A 25,628-nucleotide genomic window follows, 5' to 3' on the forward strand; every position below is an offset into this window, starting at 1 on the left:
CTATTTTAAATCAACACACAGACGTTCCTAGGCTATGGTGCCCGTATGGTCACTGTTGTTTTTGTGCTGATCCAAATAGTTTTGATAATATAATTGCGCATTCTTTTTTTTTTAAAGGTTGATTTTTGTCCCAGTCTTGTCTTCTGTCGTCACTTATTTTGTCATTTTGTCTTGTGTATTAACCCCCACTTGTCTTGTTGTTCCATAGTTCAAACATTTATCCCAAATCAAAATGAAGCACATATAAGATTAGTTACAATACCATGTACAAAAATGGTGTTTAACATTGTTTCCTGAGTAATACTTCAATCAAAACAACAATGAAAGCTTGTCACGCAAATAGAAGGAGCACCGATGGGCACTTTCTGAAATATTTCAATAGTATAATTCCCTTGCAAACCCAAATAAATCTATCTGCGTAAAAATAAATAAATTAAGAGTGATTTGCGGCAAAACCCGCCAGTATCACACCCAACGTCAGTGCCTATACGTAAGCGTACTACGACGCGGCTCTCAATTAAAGGAGTAACAAGTGTGATACTATCACTGCTAGACTAGATCTTTGGTTCTCTCATGCAGTGGTTTATCAGAGAGGGGAAGCTTAGTAATCCCCATTGTCTGCCCATGACGCCATTCTGTCGCGGCATGAGCCAGCAACGCCGACCATAAACCTACCGTCTCCAACACTCCACTAGCATGAAATTAAGCCCGCCCACCAACATCAAGGTGCAAAAACTAGCCAAGGGGAGGGAGTTGTAAGTTGTAATCTTGTAACCAAACTGGGAAGCAGGGGTGCAAGTGATTTTGATTTATTCTCTACAACAACTTTCTCTTTGAAAAAATTACTACAAATTTGGTACGCCTACAATTAAAAAACGGAAAGAGTTAAGATAATAGATGATTGATCAATTAATAGAACTAAATGCTCTTTACTTTTATTCCGTCCGCTAGCGGTCCTACGCCAAGATTCCGTCCGTGCCCCTAGGCACAGACCGTTCTACTTTTTTTTTATAGTAAGGTTTAGGAAAGCTTCACGAAGCCTGGCCTGTAGTGAAGTTGGCACGGTGTGGTATCCACTAGTTGCCCAGTGCAGCTCCACTAAAACCCATTCCTTACTCTCTCTCCTCTGCCTGGATCCCCCCTGGGACCACTGTGAAGCGACTACTTCGGATGTATGCATCACCATTATCAAATGGATGTTATACCTCGGGTTATACATACACACTTCCAGGTTCGAAAATATTATTTTCAACCCTAGCATGTATTTAGCTTAATTTTGATATTTAATTTGTAAACAATAATTTGGACAGCTCTCACCATATTCTGCTCTTTCGCCGCCGTTAATTGCTTCCTTTGGAATCTCTTGGACTTTTTCTCTAACGCTTCGTATTTCATTCGGTGCATCACCGGCAATTTCCTTCGTCGTTGGTCGGTTTTGACATGATTCCACCTTTTCCGGGTTTTTTTTGTTTTCCGAGGGAGATAAATCCGTACTAATTTCCGTTCCTGGGGTTCGATGTTGACTCCTTCCACGCTGGTTGGTTGGTGTGGTCGGTTTCATGTCCACCATCTGTCACTGTATTGCCATGGTGATCTGGGACGAGGGTCCCGACTACATGGTTACTTGGGTGCTTTTAAAGTTACTTAAACTCTACATAGAACAATATTTCTACAATGTTATTTGTTCTAGAGAGAGACGCTTGAAGTTGCCTGGAATTATGGCTCAACCAATGGGAGCTCAGTAAGAAGTTTTACTAACGCAAAGTAAGAAAGAGAGTCCGGCACCAGCCGGTCGAACATATCGGTGCGTATGCAATAAATATTGATTGGCTATTAGTCGGGTATGGGAACAAATGTGGTTCGGAGAAGGCAGAGCCAGATTACGTCTGTGTGGGAATCTGGATTTGGTTTTGTATTGAAGTGACGGGGGTCGTCATTATGTGTTACATGGGAAAATGCTTTAGCAATAATTTTAGTTTGAAGTGGTATTTTGCTAAGCAATCAATTGTAAAACACCACGTAGGTAATGGTTAGTAGCACTTTACTGGCCTGGGCGATGTACTCCAAGAGGCGATGGATGAGGAACTCCATGTCGACATAGCGGCCCTGGATTTAGCTAAGGCGTATAACCGCGCCTGGACCCCCCAAGTCATCAAACAGTTGGCTGACTGGGGTCTGGGTGGCCACATTCTACACTTTTTAAAAAAATTCCTTTGCGGCAGAAGCTTACAGGTGATGATCGGGAACCACCGCTCCTCAACCCGGGCGGAAGTCCCACAGGGATCCGTCATAGCGGTCACCATCTTCTTGGTCGCCATGGATGGAGTCTTTGGGGTCCTACCAAAAGGAATATACATATTTGTATATGCAGATGACATCGTCCTGCTGGCTTTAGGACGCACCCTCAAGGCTCTGCAAAGGAAATTACAAGCTGCTGTATCAGCCACCACAAGATGGGCCAGTAGGGTCGGCTTTGAATTATCCGCAGAAAAGAGCGTATTATTATTATTATTATTATCTCTATTTAGGAGATGCCACTTCCGTCATCGCCCGCTACCAACAGCCATCGTTGCGAACAATATTCCAATACCCAACAAGAAGACCATCCAGGTTCTCGGTGTACGCTTGGACCGGGAGCTGAGGTTCGACGCACATTTCAATGAAATCAAAGCCAACTGCCGCACGCGGCTAAACCTCCTCCGAACACTTTCCAAACCACACCGGAGCAGTAACAGAGAGATTCTACTAAAAGTGGCCAAAGCCACTGTAAACAGTACATTATTCTACGGGATCGAACTGTTCTGCCTTTCCAACGACTCTCTTACCGCACGACTAGCCCCAACGTATAACCAGGCAATCAGAATCGTCGCAGGACTTCTGCCTTCAACACCGGCTAAATCGGCATGCGTCGAACTCGGTGTACTACCGTTTCAATACCAAGTCACCGAAACGCTGAGCTGCAGAACGACCAGCTACCTGGAAAAGACCACCAGGAACCACGAGGTCTTTCTCCTCAGGGAGGGGAACAGAGCTCTAGGAAACTTGGTCCATCAGGAGCTCCCACCCGTGTCCAGGGTACACTGGAACGGAGCCAGAGGATGGACAGAACCAACCATACGCGTTGACCACGTAGCGGAGCTGCTGAGAACTAAATACGCAAATTTTCAAGACAGTTACACGGACGGCTCTAAGGCCATGGGAAAGGTCGGATTCGGAGTAGCGGATGTATCCAATAGCTACTTCTTTCGACTACCCGATCAGTGCTCCGTCTTCTCGGCGGAGGCTGCGGCCATCCACTTCGCCACCACGACACCCGCCAATAAACCCATATGTGTCCTAACAGACTCCGCCAGCGTTTTATACGCCTTGAATTCAGCAACATCCAGACACCCCTGGATACAAGGGATCCAAAAGGCCGCGCCGCCGAACACCTCATTTGTTTGGGTACCCGGCCATTGCGGTATCCGGGGCAACTGTGAAGCAGATCATCTCGCTGCCACAGGTCGCTCCGGCCGGATGGCCACCACAGTTGTACCCAGTCAGGACGTAAAAAAATGGGTGAAAGCATCCCTCCGAGACGCCTGGGCCCGGGAGTGGTTCGCAAAAAGGGGACCGTTCCTGAGAAAAATAAAGGGCGACACCTCCAAATGGAATGACATTACGAGCCGATGGGAACAACAGGTCTTATCCCGGCTTCGATCCGGACACACCCAAGTGACCCACAACATGGGTAGCGCTACCTCTTTTCGGAAGTTTTGCGACTCCTGCAACACGATTATGACAGCCGAACACCTGATTGTTAACTGTCCCTGCTTCCATAACATCCGGCGTAACGCCTTCTCTAACGACCCGTCCACGGAAGCAGTCCTAATAGTTTTCCTAAAAGATGCTGGACTGTTCTATAAAATATAATCACTGGAGTAAGCCTGACGATTACCTGGCTGCCTTCGACAACGACCACCGCCATTCACACCATGATCCGCTAACCACGCTAAGAACCACGACAGGAACTATAATGAACTCTGTTTAAAAATACTCTGTACTAAGGGGACTCCCTTCTGGAGCTCCACCAACCTCTAGGAGAACCCCTTCTGGGTTCTCCAAACTCTCAACTGTGTAATTAGGGAAGCCCCCTTCTGGGGCTCCCGGAGATGAACCTCCTAAATAGAGATAATAATAGTAATAATAATAATAGTAGCATGGGAACAATTGATTTGGAATGAGGGAATGTCTGGTTTTTGTCAAATGTGCCAATGTGAGGATTTCAAGTGGACTGCTAGCACTACTGTTGGTTGTAGTGAGTAGTTTAGATGTCAGGAGTTAGATATGATTAGTGAGATGTAAGGACTGAGCTCTAAAAAGTGAGGATCGCGAAATGAATAAGTAAGGTGAGATAAGAGAAGTGAGAAATGTATATTCAAGAAATGCGAGGTGAACAGTGAAATATTAGAAACCTAGAACTTCAAAAAGTGAGAAGAAAATAAATGAAAAGTAAATGAGATATGAATGTGTAAAAAGTCGCGACTTCCTAGATTTAGTGAATCTATCAGTACATATTTGTTTATTAGGGAAGCGAGATGTATGAAGTTAAATGTGAGGAATGAAATGTAAAGTATGAGTAGAAACATATAGTAAATAGTATAACCTAAGATGTAAGAACTGTAAGGACCATAATGTTCTAAAATTGAAACTATTGTTTTAACTTTCAGTTAATTGCTGCAAAATTTGCCATGATCATCTTCCTCCAATCGGACTGTACAGAGTGAATTCGGCTTGACGAAATTCATTTCGCTCGATTTCATGGGGCGCACTCTTCTATAGTCTTTTCAGCCGCCTCCTGACATCGAAACTGAACCTATCTATATTATGTTTATTCTTGAAATGAAGTGCTCGCACACTTCATCTGATTCGCAGTTAGTTGGCTTCAGGCCGCCGCATCGTACACTAAGCTAAGCGAGATTGTGCCTTGAACCATTTCCAAGATAGATATAAGTCACACGGGGTCTCACACGTATACCTACTCTACTACATCTCTGGAGTCGTCGAAGTCGTCATCGCAGCAGGATTAGAAAGTGCATCCTGATCAAATTTTCTGCTGCTATTTAAGCACTTCTTAGGTATTAGTATTCCAAATAAGGCCATTTTCTTTGGAACACTGTTTTAAGATAAGATCATCCCATCCGATAGTAGGTGAATAACATTGAATTCGGGAACGAAACAAACCACTACCTACTATTAGGTAGATGGAGGTGAATGTTTCATTTTACAGCAACAAGTTATCAAATGTACTTAGTGACGTAACGAGTCGTACTTATATGCAACACAACGATAACTCGCAGATCATAACACAAAACCATCGTGTAAGTTTCTCAAGAAGTAGTGGTTGGTGGTCAGCAATAATAAGAGGTGATTTAAAGTGAAGCCGACTGATTGTTTGAAATTGTTTTGAACATTTGAGCCATTCGAGAGCCAAAAGTTATCCCGTTGACAACACAGGTGAGTGCCTTATGAAGTAGGCTGAGTGATCAGTTTATTTTTTTTTCTCAAAGCCATCTTTGTCTTGCTTCCACTTTGTATGACTCTTCTTCGAGCAGAGCTCGATTATTTAATGGTTTTGGATTTGCGTTTCTGTGGTCAATGACAAAAACATAATCGTTTGTTTGTGATAACGTGTTTACACCACAAATCAAAGCTCGTACCGGTTGAAGCTTGTTATGTGAGGTTTTCAACGTGATGATAAGGCGATAAATGCTGCTCAGTAGGTATCGTTGATAGCATGAATGGGTCGAGATTGGAGTAGCTTCAGAATGCACATCTGACATCAAGATAAGTGAGGATTTATGATGGTTCCGCAGTCGGAATTGCCTAAATTGCTTAGCTCTCCTAATATGATGCAATCGGTTGCAACAGTATGCTGCCCATAAATGAAGATATGGCTAATGTGGCGAAAACGGAATTCTAAGTAAAAAGAGGGTTGAATGTTTCAAGCGATAAATCAATGAAATCACGAAAATATGCAGTCTTAAGCTTTAATAAATGATTAAATTAGTCGTTTCTTCATTTATGGGCACATAATGTGCGTTGATGAAATTTGAAGAAGTCTTGTTTTCATTGTGCCTTACCTGACAGCTCATAAAGAACATGTGGTCACGTACGAATTTAGATGAATAGGTGATAATTCCTGCTTCCTGCTGACTAATTTCAACATTTCAACTATGCTACAGTAAACAGATTAATTTCCTCGTTGCCGGTTTACGAAAATGTGGTTGCACCCAAATGGGCTCATGGCGTGAGTTGTTGAGTGTTTGTGTGTTGAATGGGCTTATACTAATGGACTGAGCGAAACCTCTGTTGATTTTCGTCATATTCGAGATGTTTTTACTAGAAAATCCCGAAAAATTCAACTCACTTCACAGAACTTCAAAATTACCCCAAATATAGTTAAACCACTGACAAACAGACGTAACTTTTGTAGCCGCACGTTATTCCATTCAAAGGAGTGCCGTTGCGGTTCAACCAGGCCAGTGACAAGGCCTATACCATCAGCAGCGTTTGACAGTAGGCAGCATGTCCCGGGCTCAAATAGTTTATTTTGCTGTTTTGGGCCCGCTGTCACAGTATAACATGTTGCCTACACACCTGCCACTGGGCTGGGTTCAACAGTAAACTTCAATGAGCCTCAAAAGAAAAAAGATGGGGTGAGCTCGAGCGTTCACTGTAAGAGAGTAGCTTAAGCGCCACCTCGTCAAAGGACTTCTCGCTCGGATATCAGGGATAAGACTCGCCAAAGAAAGGCCATAAGTAGGCCCTGACGCCCCTCAACGTTCGTAGCGTCCGACTTACTAGATGCCAGAATCTTTTGGTTAAAATTTGACAGATGAAAAGTTATCGATCAACCCTGCTATCCGAGCATGGTTATTTCTGACAGACAAGAAGTTAAATTTTGACAACCGTGGCTCGAAAACCGGTCGATCGACAGCACGGGGATTTTCGAAAGAAAATAATTTACGAAATGTCACTTTTAACCACGAGTTAAATTTAACTCGGCAAATGGTTCACAGCCTTAATCAGGAAAGGTGAAAATATGTTCCCTTCCTAATAACTCTTTTGGGTATTCCCTAGGGGCATCCCACTCTAAACTATAGCTCTAGTATCAATTAAGTATTTCGAAGTATCTGATAAGTATTCTTAAGTATTTTTAAGTATTTTAAGATTTGGATTTTTTAATCGTAGTGACCGGTTATTAATGTAGTTGTTTACTGTTGTGTATCCCGTCAATGTATTACTTTTAATCACGTATTAAAGCATATTAATACTAGTTTCAATATGTTTTAAATTAAATTAAGAAGTGTGATCATGTTTATAAGTTAAAATACTTACTTCTAGTTATGAAATAGTTCATCAAAAACATTTTACTTTCAGCGAACCAGTTGGAGCAGGGATAGCGAATTATTTATGATTTCGAACTGGCTGTTTAGTACGATTTCAAACTTTTGAATTATTTAACTAGATTTCAAACTGAACTGCCAAAATAAAAGCGTATGTTGAATGTCAATTCGACTAAGAACTATCGCAAGCTACATGATTATGAAATTCTTGACTTTAAGCAGGCTAAGGATGCTAGGACTACGCTGGTTATTTGCCAGAGGACAATAATGCATAACTACCAGCAATTCGTTGTGCCGGTGGGCTCGAAGTTGAACTAATTGCAATTGCCACTGATGGTCGTATCGTACCGCGTTTTGATAAATTTACATTGGTAAATATGAGTTATGACGGACTGGTGAGGGAGTTGAGTGAGTATCCTGATAGCAACCGAAGGCTTTATGTGAAATCAACATGGATTTCTCACTTTTTTCAGTAAGTAAGGATAAGAAAAATATTAATCTGTTCTGAAATTATAATTTATATCAAACCATTGATATACCAAATAAAACGATTTAGTTCTAAAACGTTACTTATTTGTAACAATTTCAAGTAAAATAATCCTAAGTTAAAATGTAAGAATTTATTTCAAACCATTCCCCAAACAGTCCAAATTAAAATTTTAACACATAGCCGTTTCTGATGAATGATAGAATCAATCAGAGAACTGTTCCGAATATGTTGGTTTGATTATGTCCAGCCTTAATAAGGCTTAGATCTTATTTTGGGCCTAGTAAGCACAACCCACCTCTATTTTTATAACGATTATTTTTCAAAATGGAATGTTCTAACTACAGATGTCTTCCAATGTTATGGAACTTTCCGTACATATCGTAAGATTTGATGAAAAGTAACACATTTTTGAGATATTTTTAAAAATCTAACACTAATTCTTGACCCTAAACTTGGCCTTTGGATTCTAAACTCGACCTAACGCATTGAAACGCCATTCAAACGCAATTGAATTCATTTTGTTTTTGTTTTTTGAGAATAATGGGTGCAAACATTAATATCACATTTTCTTATTGACTTCGTTCGGTAGATTTGGAACAGAAGTATCGTACCAAACGCATAATTGACTTGTTAACGCCGTAATCATGGTTTGATTTGATGTTTTCTGCTAAATAGGCCCAAAATGGGCGATTAGGCTGAAGTAGCTCTCTACCCTAATAAGCCTTAAGCAGGAGAGCATCGAAGGTTCCAAATCCGAGGAAATGTGATTCTCCTCTCATTCGACGGCAATCTAGGAGATGTGGCTTGGCGGATGGTGCAGAAAGCTTTCACAACTTCTTATTCAGCTTCAATCAGCGTAAAGGCCTGAAGTTATCGTCCAACAGTCAAGAACCTAATGGACGAAAAATCCATCTTTATGGAGACATGGTTTTGGAATACGAACATTTGCTCAGGGAATTTGCTTCCACACGCAGTATCTTCCACAGTATCTTTCCAAATAGTTCCTTATTCTTCCTTTGAATGATAGGTGAATCGGTTTGGCAATGTAATATTCCTAAAATCAAAATGGTTTCCTCCTCGATTCCTACAAAAAAGGAATAAATTAAAGAATAATAGTTGATTTTTCTAAATACGCACATACAAATTCCAGGATGACACCGGGTAAACAATCGAAAAAAATCTGTCTAGCAACGGAGGTAACAAACTAGCGCCAAATATTTCTTAAGTATTTTTAAGTATTTGTAGGTATCTTAGATATCAGTAAGGACTTTCTGAGTATAATGCGAGAAATACAAAGTTTAGAGTGGGATGCCCCTAGGGTATTCCCCTATTCGCGAACTGAGGCTGAAACGATCGCTTAGTTTCTATTGGATTCACCTATTCATAATGTAAATTTATTCCTGTTTTCTCACCACATGGAATCTCATTAGGTTTAGTTTATAGCGAATTCGTTTATTATCGAAACCGTTTATGCGAAACCGAACTTTTTGTCAGTGCGAACCTCAACCTGAGCTAGGTTTTAAAAACAAACGAGCAAACTGACGTTTGTCAGAAAACAAGCAGACCCAATCTTGATACCCGATCCATGTTGGAACTGAATAATATTTGTATTTGTATTTATTTAGTGATACGTTAGCCTGTAGTTGACACTTTTTACCAGGTCAAGGAAGAATACATTTTTTGAAAGAAACTCACTTTACGGAAAACTAAAAAAAAAAGCTACAAATGGTGACAAATGTAATTGAAATTGAAGTTAATGTAGTGCTATAACCTATGTTTGAACGCCAATTCTATACCTATGTTAACCTCTACCAGGTGTGTTAAGACATTGCTCAAATAGGACTAAAGTTGGTTGTTGTTTGGCTGCAAGTGGCAAATCGTTCCAGGTGAGCGTCCCTGACACTAGCAAACTCCTTCGAGCCGATGTGGTGTGTCTAGGAACGATGAAGCATCGAGATCGGTCGTGCAATCCGCGTTGCAGGTGTTGTTGCAGATAATCCGGAAGTGCCTCAAGATACCCCTGTCTTATGAAGCAACATATTCGATTGTGGTAGTTCTTTGAGAGGTCGTGCCCTAAAATGGTATTACGTACAGCAGCAGTGCTTTCTCGATGACTAATGTTGTACACGAAGCGTACCGAGGCCTTAAAGCATCGGTTTAATTGTTCTTTGAAGGCTCCATTATAGTAGACCACATCGCAGTACGTAAAGAACGGTATGATAACTGACTGCACCAGCTTCTTGCGTGTTTGTGTAGATAGTACCGGGGCGAATCGCCTGAATGTTCTTAACGTTCCAAACACTTTTGATGTTACATCGTTGATCTGCGCATACCAGTTCAATTTTTTGTCCATTCGGAGTCCAAGGTTGACGACAGTATCTGAGAGAACAATCGGTTCTCCGCAGAACACAATTTGGCAAGGCTTGAGACTTTTTCGGATTAGGGTAGAGAACGTTAGCCTTAGCCCAATGCTCGATTGCTGCCAGATCCTGATTGATAGTTGCAATCAGTCTTCTGATATCACACTTCAACTGTGACGGGAGGCTGTTTATATTTAAGCTGAATAATAGTGCACTGAGGCAGGATCCTTGCGGGGTGCCATCGGGTACCAGGCGCTCAGCAGATGTCTGGTTTCCAATTTGTACAGCTTGACTACGATTGCTAAGAAAAGCTGTAATCAATTCCCCTGCTTCATCTGAGAAATTAAATTCCGCCAGTAATTTATGTCTCAGCCGTTGGTGGTCTATACGCTGTTGAAAGCTAACGAAAAATCAACTAGGACCATAACGGTGCAGTGGCTTTGGTCTAGGTTGCTATATATGTCATGTGTCACTTTAGTAAGGGCGGTTGTGGTGCTATAACCTTTTCTATATCCAGATTGATGTTTTGCCAGCAGTGACATATATGGGTTGTCTAGGTGCTCCGTGATCTGACCGAGTAGAATCTTCTCTAACGCTTTAGACACTGCCGGAAGGACACTTATTGGTCTGAAGTCTTTCGGTTGACCCGGGTTAGCAATTTTCGGAATCGGTGTTTTTTTTTAATTTTTATTATTAACTAGTTCGTTTATTTACTAGGCTCAGTCGTGTTTGACACTTTGCGGAGCCAAAATCAGTAATGTTTGATTTACATTTTAAATAGCAGTATTTCTAGGTTAGTATTGGGTACCAATTACTCGCGGCGGGCTCGAGGTTAATGGGTAACAATTTCAATTGGAAGGATCTAGGTAGGAAACTGGTTTCTGAAGCCTCCTTCAGATACTACTCTCGGACGGTTGACTAAATCATGACTGGGTAGGGGCAAGTAGCACAGGAACAGGAGGATAATAAGACTGGGAGACAATGGCGGGAAATTGTTTGGAAAGGAGGGGATAGTCACATCAAACTCTAACATCAGACAAACAAAGGAATTCGTAGATCGCTTGCATGTAGGGAAGATCACGTGTTCCCAATACATCTCTTACTTCATGGAAGGGTTGTCTACCTCGGGCCACTAGGGTATCCAATAGTCGTGCTCTGGAGGCGTCATTACCCGGGCAATACCAAACTGCGTGATCGATGTCATCATAACCGGTTCTGCAACTACATATATTGCTGTCAACGAGGTTTATTCTATAGAGATGTGCGTCTAGCGAGTAGTGGTTGGACATAAGTCTTGACATTACTCGAATGAATCCCCGACTTACATCCAGACCTTTGAACCACGCTCTCGAAGAAACATTTGGAATAATGGAATGTAACCACCGCCCAAGAGAATTATTTGTCCAATCGTTTTGCCAACTTACAAGAGAACTCTGACGTACTAAATGGTAAAATTCAGCGTGTGAAATTTGCCTGTCATACAATTCGCCTTCCTGCGCGCCCACCTTTGCGAGAGAGTCTGCCTTCTCATTGCATGGGATTGAGCAATGTGAGGGGACCCATACAAAGGTAATCATATATGATCTTTCGACCAGCAAACTCATCTGTTCCCTTACCTTTGAAAGGAAATAAGATGAGTGCCTACCTTGTTTCATCGACCGAATAGCCTCAATCGAACTGAGACTATCCGAGAAGATGAAGTAATGGTCTGTGGGCATATCGGAAATCATCCCCAATGCGAAGTTAATTGCTGCTAGCTCAGCAACATAAACGGAACAAGGTTCCTGCAGTTTCCGAAAGGCGGTTGAGTATTCATTGAAGACGCCGAAGCCAGTGGATCCATCAATGCGTGATCCATCAGTGAAAAATCTTCTATTGCAATTGACTTGTTGGTACTTTTCAGCAAAAATGTGGGGAATTGAGATAGGTCGAAGTTGATCTGGAACTCCTTGAATAGCCTGTTTCATGGAGAGATTATAGTTAATGGGGGAACTGTAGTTAGTAAAGAGGGGTTATAGCAAGGAAGGCTAATATCCGATGACATATAATTAAGATAGATTCGCACGAATCTAGACTGGATGCTCAATTCGAGCATTTCTTCGAAGTTTTCAATCACAAGGTTGTTACTGACACTACATTTAATCAATATTCTTAATGAGAGCTCCCAGAAACGGTTCTGCAGGGGTTTTACGCCCGCTAGGACCTCTAGGCTCATATTGTGTGTTGAATGCATACAGCCAAGGGCAATACGTAAACAACGATATTGAATACGTTCCAATTTGATTAGGTGGCTTTTTCTTGCCGAGTGGAAGCAAAAAGAGCCATACTCAAGAACTGAAAGAATAGTCGTTTTATATAGTTTAATGAGGTCTTCCGGGTGAGCACCCTACCATGTCCCGGAAATTGATCGTAGAAAGTTGATCCTTTGTTGACACTTTTGTTTCAAATACGTAATGTGGGTGCCCCAAGTGCATTTTGAATCAAACCAGACTCCAAGGTATTTGAAGGTTAAAGATTGGGTAATGTCTCTGCCCAAAATATTTAGACGCAGTTGGGCACTACCAATTCAGTTTTTTGCCGGGAAAACTCGATCCCTAAATTTCTTGCCCAGAGAGACAGATTATTTAGGGAATTCAGATCAGACGCTGGTTTCCCAGGCTTTTGAATAGCTATTACTTTAACCTGTCTCCATGCTGGTGGAACTATATTGAATTCTATAAATGAATTATATAGGTTAAGTAATCGTCTTTTAGCGATATCGGGGAGGTTTTTTAGAATGTCAAATTTGATCATATCGCTTCCCGGAGCAGAGTTATTCGATGAAAGAAGTGCCATTGAAAATTCCAGCATTGTGAATGGTTCATCCAGAGAACCGTTACTTCGGGCTGTATCCCGTAAAGTTGGATGTGCTGGAACAGAATCTGGACAAACCTTTTTAGCGAAGTCGAATATCCATTGGGAGGAGTATTCTTCACTCTCATTGGAAGATGAGCGGTTTCGCATATAGCGAGCCTTTTTCCAAAGCGTTGTCATCGAGGTTTCTCTAGAAAGTCCCTCGATACAAGTACGCCAGTAATTTCGTTTCTTTGCTTTTAGTAAGTTTTTAAGCTTTTTTTCAAGCTTTAGATACTTTTCAAAAAGCTCAGATCTTTCATGTCTACGATAATCTTTAAAGGCATCGGATTTCTCAAGATACAACTTTGTGCATTCGTCATCCCATCCAGGGGTGGCGGGTCTTCTTTTGAGCGATGCACTTGGAACACGTCGTTTCTGAGCTTCTAATGCGCTTTTGTAGATTAGCTCGGTAAAGAAACGATACTCTTCCAGTGGTGGTAGAGGATCGGTAGAATCAATACCAAGAGTTACCGCCGATACAAATTTTTGCCAATCAATGTTCCTCGTGAGGTCAAAAGGAACTTGAATTGACTGATCTGTTTTTAGACGACTACATTTGATTGAAATAATAATTGGTAAGTGATCACTACCATGGGGATCATTGATAACCTTCCACAGACAATCTAATGATAGTGAGTTAGAGCACAAAGATATGTCAAAACGGCTCTCTCGAGCAGGAGGGATTGCTATACGTGTTGCATCACCAGTGTTCAAGATAGTCAAGCTGAAATCGTCGCACAAATCATAGAAAATACCCGCTCTATTGTCATCGTATGATTCGCCCCAACCAGTACCGTGTGAGTTCATATCGCCCAGTATTAGAACTGGAGATGGAAGGATATTAACTGAACTCCAAAGCTGACGGCGGTTTATGGAAGTCCTTGGAGGGACATATACAGAAGCTATGCAAAGATCTTTGTTCTTCACATTTATTTGGCAAGCGACAATTTCAATGCCTGAAATTATTGGGATTGAGATTTTATAGAAGGGGTAGCACTTTTTGATCCCCAAAAGTACGCCACCATATGAATCATCTCGGTCCAGGCGGATAATGTTAAAATCGTGGAAATTTAGTTCATCTTCAGAAGAAAGCCAAGTTTCACAGAGTGCAAATATATCACAATCAGAATTGTAAATCAAATACTTGAACGAGTCTAATTTAGGTATTAAACTACGACAGTTCCATTGTAATAAAGTGATCATATCTTGATCCTCACTCGACGAATTATCCATCGAAAGAGGGGCCATGATGCAGTCAATTGCTTGAAGTAGTTTCCGACAAGCAGGTCAATAAGCCCTCGAAGTGGCGATTCGTCGGGAAAGCCGAGGGCATTCAAAATATTATCCACAATGTCCTTAAATTTAATCTTTCCGCGCTTGGACGGGAGAGTTTTCTTTGAATTGCGAGTAGACGTGGTGTTTATTTTTGGTAACCTCTTACGATTACCTTTATTAGGTAGCGGCGCGGTGGAAAAGCTGCAGCAAGGATCAGATGGAGCAGCAATTACCGATTTGTTCGGCTTATTCAATGAATCCCCGCTACCTTCAGATTTTTGCATGCTTTTGAGAGTGGTTTAATTTTTTTTTCCGGCGCACTCCCGGGGAGCTAGTCGGCTTCCTTTTACCGGGGGCGTGTACCTCCGGAGACTCACTCTCATCTGCTATGTCAGAGTCCAGTTCATCGGAAGACAAAATCTCAAAAGTGTTTTCATTTTGAGCGGCTGATGCCAACGAAGCAGAGAGAGGTTCCATTTTGCAACTTAACCATTTCTGCAAACGTCAGCTTGGAGCGTTCTTTTATTGAACGCTTCACATTGTTGGTACGCTTCTTGTACGCGGGGCAGTCCTGCAAAACATGAAGAGGTTCTTTGCCACAGTAAGCACATTTAGTTGCTTCCTGTTGGCAAGCACCCTCCATGTGGTCTTGGCTACATTTGCCACCACGGGGCTTGTTGTCACAAAAAGCAGCTGTGTGTCCCAACTTTTTGCAGTTGGTACAATTATATACCCTTGGTACAAAAAGTCGCACCGGGAAAAAAACATTTTCAATTTCTAAGAACTTTGGGAGAACCGATCCAGCGAAAGACACCTGTAGTGAGCCTGAAGGGGAATAAGTCTTTTGACCATCTACCCAGGAATCGGTGTTACTAGTGCTTTTTTCCAGATTGAAGGGTAGATCCTAGCGTTAATGATAGAGTTGTACAGATGCACAAGCAGCGGCAGAATATGTGGACACAGCATTTTCACGAAGCAAATCGGAATTTCATCCGATCCCGTTGCGTTGGTCTGGATTTCAGCAATTTTCCTCGATACTTCTTCCACGTTGGTGTGATTAAACCTTAATCGTTGTAGCGGGTGGTCAGACGATGTGCGTTGAACTTGTTCGCTACTTACAGGAAGAGACGGATCACCTAGACCCGGACCAGGAACAGAACGAAGGAGCTTGTGGCCTTCGGCAAAGTACCAGTTAAGCATATCTGGATCTGCCTGTTCAACAGCGACATTCTTCTTTGCGTTGTTGTGTATTCCTTCTCGGTGAAGATTATTCCACAATTTCTTCGCTGGGAGATCACTGGAAAAGCTCCTCTCGGCGTACCGCTTCTTGGCTGCAAAGATGAGTGATGCAACACGATTCCTTTCTGCAGTATAATCAAGCCACTCGTTATTACCCCTTCTTCTGTTAGGATTACGCGAATAAAGTGCGTGAGCGAGATCTCGGATGGAGATTGCGTCCTCTATTTCCCGAGTGATCCATGGTGTTTGTTTGTCGTGAATAGTGATGACGCTCTCTGGAACACGGCTTTGCATGAGGTTATGCAGGATACCAGAAACTTGCTGCGCTTTCATCTCAACGTCGTTGGTGTTGTAGACGTTTTGAAGATAATAAACGAATTCGCTATTAGTTTTCCTACCCAAAACGTACGTTCTCTCTAGTTACCCATAAATATTTCTTCCCACCCCACGTCACATGTGCACATGGATTACATATAGTTACTCACGATCACGATCGCGATGTCAAATCCTTCGTAACCGGCGTCTCCACTGGTTATTGTTAGACGCGACTATTTTTCCGTCGGTTGCTTGGATTAGTTTGGCTGAACTGAATTTAGCGGTGCGTCCTTTGTGCTCGCCTGGACATTGATTAATCCACCCACCAGGTTAGTTAGATTGGTTGACAGTCGAACGGCAACGGTTATGGTCTGGTGGTCAAACGTTGGAAACTTCGCCAACGGGCACTTTCCTTTGGATAAGACGCGATGTTGACGACGCAGTCCTCTTTTGGCCACACGATAGCAAAACCTGCAACCTATGCCTGGATTCCGGAAGTAGAGACCGGCCAACAAGTGGATTTCGAACGACGTAATGGGTTAGAGAGATGCAACCTACTCACGCATGACTTTCAAACCTTTCTTGATTGAGTTTTCACTTAACTAGTTGTAGAATAGTTAGAAGGGCGATCGATTCTAACACTATATAAGGCTGCTACAATTCAAGAGGTTACAGACACTGAGGAATCTTCTGAGGGCAATTCTTACAATCACTTTAGATTATCTGCGACCACGTTTGACAACTCCAGGCAAAGTGGGCGACAACGTTTTTAGTCCTCAGATAAAAACACTTCGCACGAAGAATTCGGCTCGGGTTTTCCTGACATCTTTCTGATTGCGACCTCTCGCTCCCAATGGTGCTTGTCAAGGCGACCTTCACATTCCCTAGCACATCCTATGAACTTGATCCACCGACAAACCGACATGACACTTAATTCTGACTTATGCCCGAAATCGTAAACGGCCGATTTAAATGTGCAGTGATCCGAACTGTCAAAACCACAGGATTTTTTGATCTAGATAAAAATAATTCGTCCAGAATAGATCAGACACGAACTAATTCACGTGACTTTATTGCTTGTGTATTGAATTACAACATATTTATGGGAAATGTAGGTACACCAACAAAGTTTATGATATTCACAACAATTTCTCAAAATGTGCTCCTTTGACTCGTGCACACGCCTTCAACCTCTTAGGGAAATTATCGACAATGGACGTTAGTTCCTCCACAGATATTGCATCCCAGACTTTTTTAAAACTCAAGAATAGGCCAGACGGAACAGTCGATTGGATTTAAATCAGGAGAGTTTGAAGGCCATTCATCTTTTGTCAAATATCTAGGGAAAAGTTTACTACAAAGCTCCAGCCTCTTTTTCACTCCATGCGATGGTGCCCAAACCTGTTGAAATGTCCAATCGTTGTTACCGAAATGCGTACGTGCCCAAGGTGCAACCATAGAGGTAACTCTAAGACTGGAAGATCCCGAAGAAACGTGCTCAACTTTTTGGGTCAGTTCTGGTACTCTCTTCGGTCCCAAGCTAATCGATTCACCCCTCGAAACATAGGAAAATCCACTAACCTCTAATTTTATCTGTCAAACTTTCATAGCGAATCAAAACAAACATAATGTAGTACTAGAATTTCGACTAGAATGGGGTAAGTTAATCGTTTGCTTGGGACCAATAAGCTAGTCAAGTAGTGAGCCAATTTAAAATCGTTAGTTTCGTATTGTTTGTTGGTGCAACCACAGACAAACAGACGTCATAGTATCTTAAAACATATGACCTCAGTAACGACATCTCTCGGGCTTCTCGCGGAAAACAAGCTTGCTCGCTAGCTCGCAAACAATATTGCATAAAAGTTCTATAGAATGTATAGAAACGTCAAAGTGATCCGATGCCAGCGCTGCGGCGAGTAGTTCGCGGAACTGGTAATATTCAAATTAACCGTTAAATCCATGAACGAAGATACACAATGAAGAGTTACGTCTGTTTGTCTGTGGTGCAACTGTGTCCGTCAGCAGCTTCTGGTAGGCTATTTGGTTGATTTTGACGCCTTTTTCGATAAATATTAAGGGAGTTTTACCGGAAGCCGTAATTCCCACCCAAACCATCACCGAAGCTGGATGATGTGATCTGACAACATTCGTACGGTTAGAAGAACCATTTGGCAATAGCTGGCGATCGTTTTGGTGGTTGTGGTGAAAATCTTCTCATCGGTGAATAAAATCGTGCGATGCCGTCCATTGGATTTTTGGTACCGATCCCTTTTCATCCTGTCATTTAGGTAATGGTTCTTCGAAAATTTGTAAGAATGCAATCCTAAATCTTTGCGTAGAATACTTCGTACTGACTTTGGGTCGATTTTCAATGATTCCGCCATTTTTCGTATAGACCGTCTAGAATCTCGATTAATCCTAAGATGAAGTATGTTCCGGTTCTGAGGGGTCCTCGCATTTATTTTTCTGCATCTTCCTGAACGGTCCTCCAAATTTCCGAGTTGTGCAATGTTTTCGCAATACGTGCCGGACGAATTCCTCGTTTATAAAGCTTAATTACCGCACTTCGTAGTGGACTGGACTTCATTACGGCAATACACGTGAACCGATTCAAACCAAACTACAAGCGTTTGTTTATTATGTATCAAGGTCTCAATTGGCTGAGGTGTGCTCATTTCACCATCTGTCAAATTCGAGCTAGACACTGGGAGAAAAAACACGGATAATTTTTCCTCACCCTGTAATGTTTATTTTCAATAACTGGTTACCCCCATCTAACCACCATGACACCACTGAACATTTCGCTTAAAAAGAGGTTGTATCCAAGACCCGGCCGTATGTTTGACGTACGATTACGTGCTCGGTAGCAATATTCGGTGACTGTGTTAGAGAAACCACTTCTTCCCATCACGGAAACGCCTCGTTTTCTGATGACAAAATTACACATTTTCGTGAACAAAAACGCACGGAATTTTTGGGGGTGATGTGGCTGTTTGGGGGTGATGTGGCTGACAGCAAGGCGAGCGAACGTTCAATGAAAATTAACTCTTAAACAACAATAATTTTGAGTGGTCCTGAAAAGAACTGTTTTGTCGTGATTGTTGAGTAATGCTGAGTAGAGTCGGTGTATAATGAGTCACGCCAAGAGAAAAACAGTTGAACTCGCATCACGGTTTTCGAAAGATTCCATTTCTTTTCACTTGGCACAGAGGACTTCTACATCAACTTCAAATGACTTCTAGCGAGAAAAAAAAATAGCGGCTGTAGTAAATCATTAGAGCAGAGACTTTGTCAAATAATCTTAACAAAAAATAGTAGAAATTCTCATTCCTGATCATTATTAAACGTATCCCATGTCAATTTAATGCTCTCTGCGTGTTTATGATCATTTCTTCGATTATATTTTATATTTTATTGCAATACCTTTCGAGGACTTTTCATAGCATCATAATGTTTATTTACTTTGCACGATAGGTAGCCGGTTTGACAGTTCAATAGGTAAACTTGGCTTCACTCTTGGCGTGACTCATTATACACCGACTCTAATGCTGAGCTAATAGGGTGTTGTTTGGAACGAGGGTGACGCGTTTGGCATAGATGGCCCACAGCGGCTCACAACGAGCAACTGAATCCGATGGGTAGCGGTGCGGCTTCTTACTCAATCTTTCGTCAATGGACGCTCATGTGGGCAGCCTTTCGTTGTGTACTGGAGAACAATGTTCACCGCCACGCGCCGAAAGCACTGCTGCTGCTGCGGCTGCTGATGACCACCGGATGGGATTCGATTTTGAAATCTGTGTTAGGGAAAGCGCTGGCAATTGGTGATTATCTTGCAACAGTTGGGATATTGTGTAATTTTAAATAGTGACCTACTAAAAATTGATAAAGTGTTCATTTTAGCAGATTCGTAGAAAAATTTCCAATCGATTGGCTTGTTTAGAATTAAAATCCATCCGCTATTGACAGAATTATAAGTGGTCAAAACCTGACCACTTTTCGTAACGCGGTCGATTATGGTTTTTTTTTTTAATTGCACCTCCAATATGTTGCCGAAAGACGTAATCCTACGTCAAAAGTTATAATATATAGACTACGGATCACTTGTTCAGAATCAACCGCAGGTGCAAAAACATCAAGCGCCCATTCCCAGACTCAAACCGATCGAATTCGTCGGAGAAGAGCAACCAGGCATCAGTGTGTGGTATCATGGAAGGTGGCCGATCGGGCTCAATGCCACTGTTGATTTCGTTCGAACTGCCTCACCGGACAACGGAACCCCCTCAGGTCAAGCAGGTGAGAAAGGAATTCAACGTGCAGGTTATTTTTTTTCCACTTGGGCCAAGTTCTAGTCGTCGCTGGTGCTAGTCAAGGATTTGGAGAAGGAATAGCTAATGGTGAAGGAAGCCACCCATCTACTGATAGACTTTCTGTGCGAGAATATTGCGAATCAAATTCCTTTCCAAATACAGCTGGGAATATTAACCGGAACCTACTACGTGAAAAATCACGTAACGTTTCAATTTTCCCACTTCAGTCTACTTTACGTAACTCTCGTAAAATCTACGCAATGCCACCTGAATGTTAACAGAAATTCCAATTACACCCATTAATTTATCCAATGAAAATTAAGTGAGTTCCATATACCTAGAATCTATGGGCGCTTCGCGTAAGTCTTAAGTGAATTCCACGTATAAAAAAGTAAGGCACTCAGTTGGGTGTTCAACATGGCGGCATGAGTGTAAATATGCAGATTTAGTTTATAGTTACTGTTGTATTTTTTGGACTGGTTAAAAACGTAAGTATAAGATTTCAATTATGCTGTAAAATATTCGATCTTTGATTAGTTTCAACGAAGGTGGCAAGCAGCAAAAGCAGTTGACTTTTCTTTTCTTTTTCAGGTCCACTATGGATCCTCGTCGGATACCATCAGCGTGATAATCGATAGCCACAGAAGCGAACATGCACGGCTTCTGCACTTCAACCAACACCTCCACTTAGCTCAACTGCAGCAGTCCAGTTTACAGTTCACGGCTCCTAACCGGAACGGGAAGATAATGAATTGTATTATCAGTCATAGGCAGCTCAAACGGAGGCAAAGCTACCACGAAGCCGGGAAGTGCAATCGTCCCATGGAAGCACGTTGACCAAACATCGCGTTCCTGATTGGGTTTTATAGCAATGTTGTTTTTCTTTTGTTTGTAATAAATTAAACGCTCTAAGGCGAATAAAGAAGTTTCATGATTTTTTTTTTTGTAATAAGCATTAAAATTTAAAAAAAACAAAACAGCAAACAGTAGTAAAAATAATAGCATTAGAAACCACTATGAAATCTATCGACGGTATCACGTAACTTCTAAGTGATGATCCTGTGAAGTTTAAGCTTCATGAAATGAGTGCTCCTACATGAGAATCATATAGTTCTTACGTGAAAAGTACGATGGAAAAAATCTACGTATGTTATCACGTAGCATCAAAGTGAAAATTATTTTGAGTGTAGTAATCCATCACCACCGCCCGTTCCTCCTACACCGAACGAAAATGACACGCAAAATCCATTGATTTTCGTATAAATTAGCGCTATTGGAAATTCTTATAAAACTTATTCTCCGAAATATGTGTCTTAAATGATGGTCATATGAAAATCATTGACACATAACTTTCATTGTTTATAAGATGCGATCCACAAAAATCGATTTCGCTGGATCGTATCTGTTTACAGCTCCAAGCGAAGTGAAATATTTGCGAATTATCGTGTTTTTCACGCAGGTGAGAAATCAGTGGCGTTTCCTTAACCTCAATCTACCTGTGCATCAACTATCAAAACATAAACAATTATCAAAATATTGCTTGCAATGGATAGATATCGAGTAAACTAGAAGATTAAGTGTATTTTTCAACCGATTCGAGTGAACATGGCATTAAATCTGGTTTTGAAAGTTGGTGCACAGGTTAAAAGTGAGATTACGGGACGCCACTGGAAAAATGTATTTTGTATGAGATTTTCAATTCGCTTCGATCTCTATACAGGCCTTTATGAGACAAATACATACACATTTATATAATTTTTTGAGTCAATATTTTTTACTGGGTTTTTGAATTGCTGTCGTTAAAAATTCAAATGAACGTTATCCGTAAGGAATCAATGAAATCGACAAATTTTTATTTTCTATCATTAGATGGGGTTAACAGAACTATGTTTATACAAGTTTGGAATAAATTTTCCCATTTTTGAAGTTTACACAGAATTTTTAACTTTTATGAACAGTTCCGCAATTCAAAAACCCAGTAAAACCTTACTGAATGGATTGGTGTGTATTGTCTGGATTTTTAACTATTCCCTTCTTATCAATTAACTAATTCAAACAAACAAAATTATCAACTGGGAAAATCTTACATCATCATAGATTTGCTGTTACATGCGTAACCGCTCATCTTCTAATGAGAGTGAAGAATACTCCAACCGATGGATATTCGATTTCGCTAAAAAGGTCTGTCGGGACTCAATTCCAGTACAACACATTCTTCGAGAAGCGTCTCCGAGCGGCAGCTCTCTGGATAGACCATTCACAATGCTGGAATTCTCTGCGGCTCTTCTTTCATCGAACAACTCCTCACCGGGAAGCGATATGATTAAACAATCTTCTGAAAAATCTCCCAGATATCGCTAAAAAACGCTTGCTAGGCTTATTCAATTCCTTACTAGAAAATAACATAGGTCCTGTCCCCTCTCTCGATGAGTCTAATCGTCGCCCACTGGTCACCATAGGAGGTCGAACTCCAGCCGAATCTAGAACCACACTACCGTTCATACTGACGACAACGCTCTGATGAGACAACGAAACCTTACCCCCAAGCTCCTCCCCTGATTCATGCAAATCGATTGGAACTTCCGGTGTAAATAATTCCGTTTCACATCCATATCAACCGATTTAAAATGTGCACAACACAGCCTGACACTACCGAGAATTGCCGTTTCCGGATCCATTTCGCAAAATGCCAACCACGCGCGGCGCAGGAAGCGATCTTTCGGAAAGCGAAATAAGCTTCGTTTTACCTACACTGCAAGTTGTAGCTACAAAGCTTCGCGTAACATCCCATTACAACTGCTTATGAGAATCGACAAAACGAACAATTAGGTGCGGTCGTTATAAGAGAGCTCTGCACTGATTTGCTATGTTTACCAACATAACACCGAAGGGTGACTACGATGTGTCTTCACCAGACCTACTTAGGTCATAACGAGTGTTCAACCTATCTTGATATGTTCCCAGTGCACCCTGGGTTGTTTCTAGTTTCTGAAATGGGTCAAAACACATTAAACGGCGTATGATATAATGAAACAGCAAAAAAAAGGTTATCTTTCATTTAGTTCCACTTATTTAATTTTGGTATCCATGACAGACACGTATTTCGACTACAATGTAGTCTTCATCAGTGTCATTCCCACTAAAGACTTATCAAAAACCCAACCCTCTTAAGTATGATATGTTCTAGGAAGTTGTGAGTGTCATTGAATCACGCATTTTTCTGGAACATAACCATTTGCAGTCAAAAAGTATGTCTTTAAACTGCAAAACATATGTGGTTTCATAAGGTTCTGTTGGTTTCCACGCTATGTTTGTTTAAAGACTTTCCCGAATGAGATTCTGTCTTCTTTAGATTGCTACTCGTTTCAGAAGTTTTGATGTTCTTATAACATTGACACTGATGAAGTTGTAGAAGTGATGAAAATAATTTTAATTGTTATGTCGGTACTTTGGTACTTAGCTCTAACCCCCAAACCATTTGCAGTAGCCAAGTAAAGCCCTTTAGCATAGATCGCGTGTTGCTGATAAACTCATTATCCTTCTAACCTCTTTCAACCCCACAGTAACCGAACTGAGTCACGAATTTCTTGCCTTTGTCCTTGCGTCCATTCAATTGTTACGTGATGATAGCAAGCAAACTCATCATTTTATTACACCGCGCGTATTTGTGCACTGACCCTTCTCCCAGATCATCCACCCACTTCAGTTTGTTCTTCTTTCTTTTTTATTCCACAGAAACTGATTTTCACCGCAATGGCTTGCCCACTGCTCAGCGTCGTCGTTTTCCTAACCGTGCTGGCACTTCAGCTGCTGGCCTATTGCAAAGCGGCCTTAATCTCCGACCCATCTGCATCGTCATCCGCCATTGGCCGGCTCAAGGATGATGACCCCTTTCAGTGGACCGCTCACTACGATCCGGTTTCGCTGCAGATGCACATGAACAGCGTCCGCAATATAAGCCTTCGCCTGGAGGGTTTCACTATCGAGGACCTGCAGGATAATCCGGACATTCAACTGAAAAGCGAACGCAGTCACGTGGCAACGGTGCTGCAGGGTAGCATCCCGATCGCCGAAATAAAGACGAATGGGATCTACGAGGGCGGGTTCAACATTACCGGATCGTTCCTGGGGTCCACCAATCTGTACGTGGAAGTCAGACGGAAGGACAACCTGACGGTAGCGTCGAAGGAGAAACTTCCGGTGACGGTGATGCGCGAGGAACGAGTCATCGATAAGGTGTTCACAGCTTCGGTTGCCATTTTGGTGTCGATCCTGTACATAAACTTTGGTGCCGCTTTGGACATTCCTACACTGCTGGCAATTGCCAGGAGGCCAATTGGACCGGTGATTGGATTTTTGGCACAGTTTCTGTTCATGCCACTGTTGAGCTACGGATTGGGCCATTTGCTGTTTCCCGACAGTTACGAATTGCAGCTGGGGCTCTTCTTCACGGGAGTTTCACCCGCTGGTGGCGCCTCGAATATCTGGACGGTTGTGCTGGGAGGAAATTTGAATCTCTCATTGGCCATGACTACCATCAGCACGATTGCCGCGTTCGGAATGATGCCACTGTGGCTGTTCACCCTGGGTACAACCATCTTCAGCAAAGGAAACCTGAAAGTTCCTTATCGTAACATCGCCACCTTTGCCATCGGTCTGGTTGTACCTCTCGGAATTGGACTGCTCATACAGCGATACAGTCCCCGGACCGCTCGCCTCTTGGTACGCATATTGAAACCCATGGCAGCCATTCTTATCCTGTTCATCGTCATCTTTGCCATCGTAACGAACCTCTACCTGTTCGAACTCTTTTCGTGGCAAATCATCGTAGCCGGATTGGGTCTACCGTGGATCGGTTACATCTTCGGATACATCGCCAGCAAGGCCGCTCGCTTACCCACAACTGATGCCCTGGCCATTTCGGTTGAAACGGGCATTCAGAACACCGGAATTGCCATCTTTCTGTTGCGATTCTCACTCCCCCAGCCGGAAGCGGATCTGACAACGGTCGTCCCGGTATCGGCTGCCATCATGACACCGTTCCCGCTGATGGCTCTCTATTTGGTGATGAAGATTCGCGAAAGGTAAGTGTTCGAACTCAATTGTCCTTCCGTTAGGGTCCGATTGTATGTGTGTCTCGGAAGACAATCTTCCCAATCCATGTCACGTCTCTTTCCAGGTGTTCGATACGCAAGCATGAACTGATTCCAAAAGGTCAAAGTCGTCAAGCACTGGCAGCCACCGAGGATGAAACTCCCTGATTGTTGATTATGCTTACTGTTATTGCCTATAAATGTATTAGCATGTGTACCAACAGTGAACAAAGATATTGTTTTTGTACTGAATACTTAGAGAATAA

At 42.0% G+C, this 25,628-nt stretch overlaps 1 protein-coding gene across 2 annotated transcripts; it reads left to right on the forward strand.

Annotated features, from left to right (window-relative positions):
• Nucleotides 1-4,930: 4,930 nt before the first annotated feature.
• Nucleotides 4,931-25,599, forward strand: LOC135696941 (ileal sodium/bile acid cotransporter-like). Of its 2 annotated transcripts, XM_065216495.1 has the most exons (4): nt 4,931-5,117; nt 5,188-5,496; nt 24,005-25,353; nt 25,449-25,599. In XM_065216495.1, exons 3-4 carry the CDS (start codon nt 24,023-24,025, stop codon nt 25,528-25,530), a joined length of 1,413 nt encoding a protein of 470 aa, XP_065072567.1. In that variant the 5' UTR covers nt 4,931-5,117; nt 5,188-5,496; nt 24,005-24,022; the 3' UTR covers nt 25,531-25,599. The 2 variants fall into 2 exon arrangements, with proteins under 2 accessions (XP_065072567.1, XP_065072568.1); XM_065216496.1 differs by having other exon boundaries at nt 4,931-5,496; nt 25,414-25,594.
• Nucleotides 25,600-25,628: the final 29 nt, after the last annotated feature.

The sequence above is a fragment of the Ochlerotatus camptorhynchus genome, unplaced genomic scaffold (assembly GCF_037179485.1).
Source record: "Ochlerotatus camptorhynchus isolate MF236.1 unplaced genomic scaffold, CSIRO-AGI_Acam_v1.1 ptg000063l, whole genome shotgun sequence".
Lineage (NCBI taxonomy): Eukaryota > Metazoa > Arthropoda > Insecta > Diptera > Culicidae > Ochlerotatus > Ochlerotatus camptorhynchus.

Coding starts and splice junctions, on each gene's coding strand:
- LOC135696941 (XM_065216495.1), top strand. CDS start 24,023: ATGGCTTGCCCACTGCTCAGCGTCGTCGTTTTCCTAACCGTGCTGGCA. Junction 25,354..25,448: donor GTGATGAAGATTCGCGAAAG/GTAAGTGTTCGA, acceptor GTCTCTTTCCAG/GTGTTCGATACGCAAGCATG.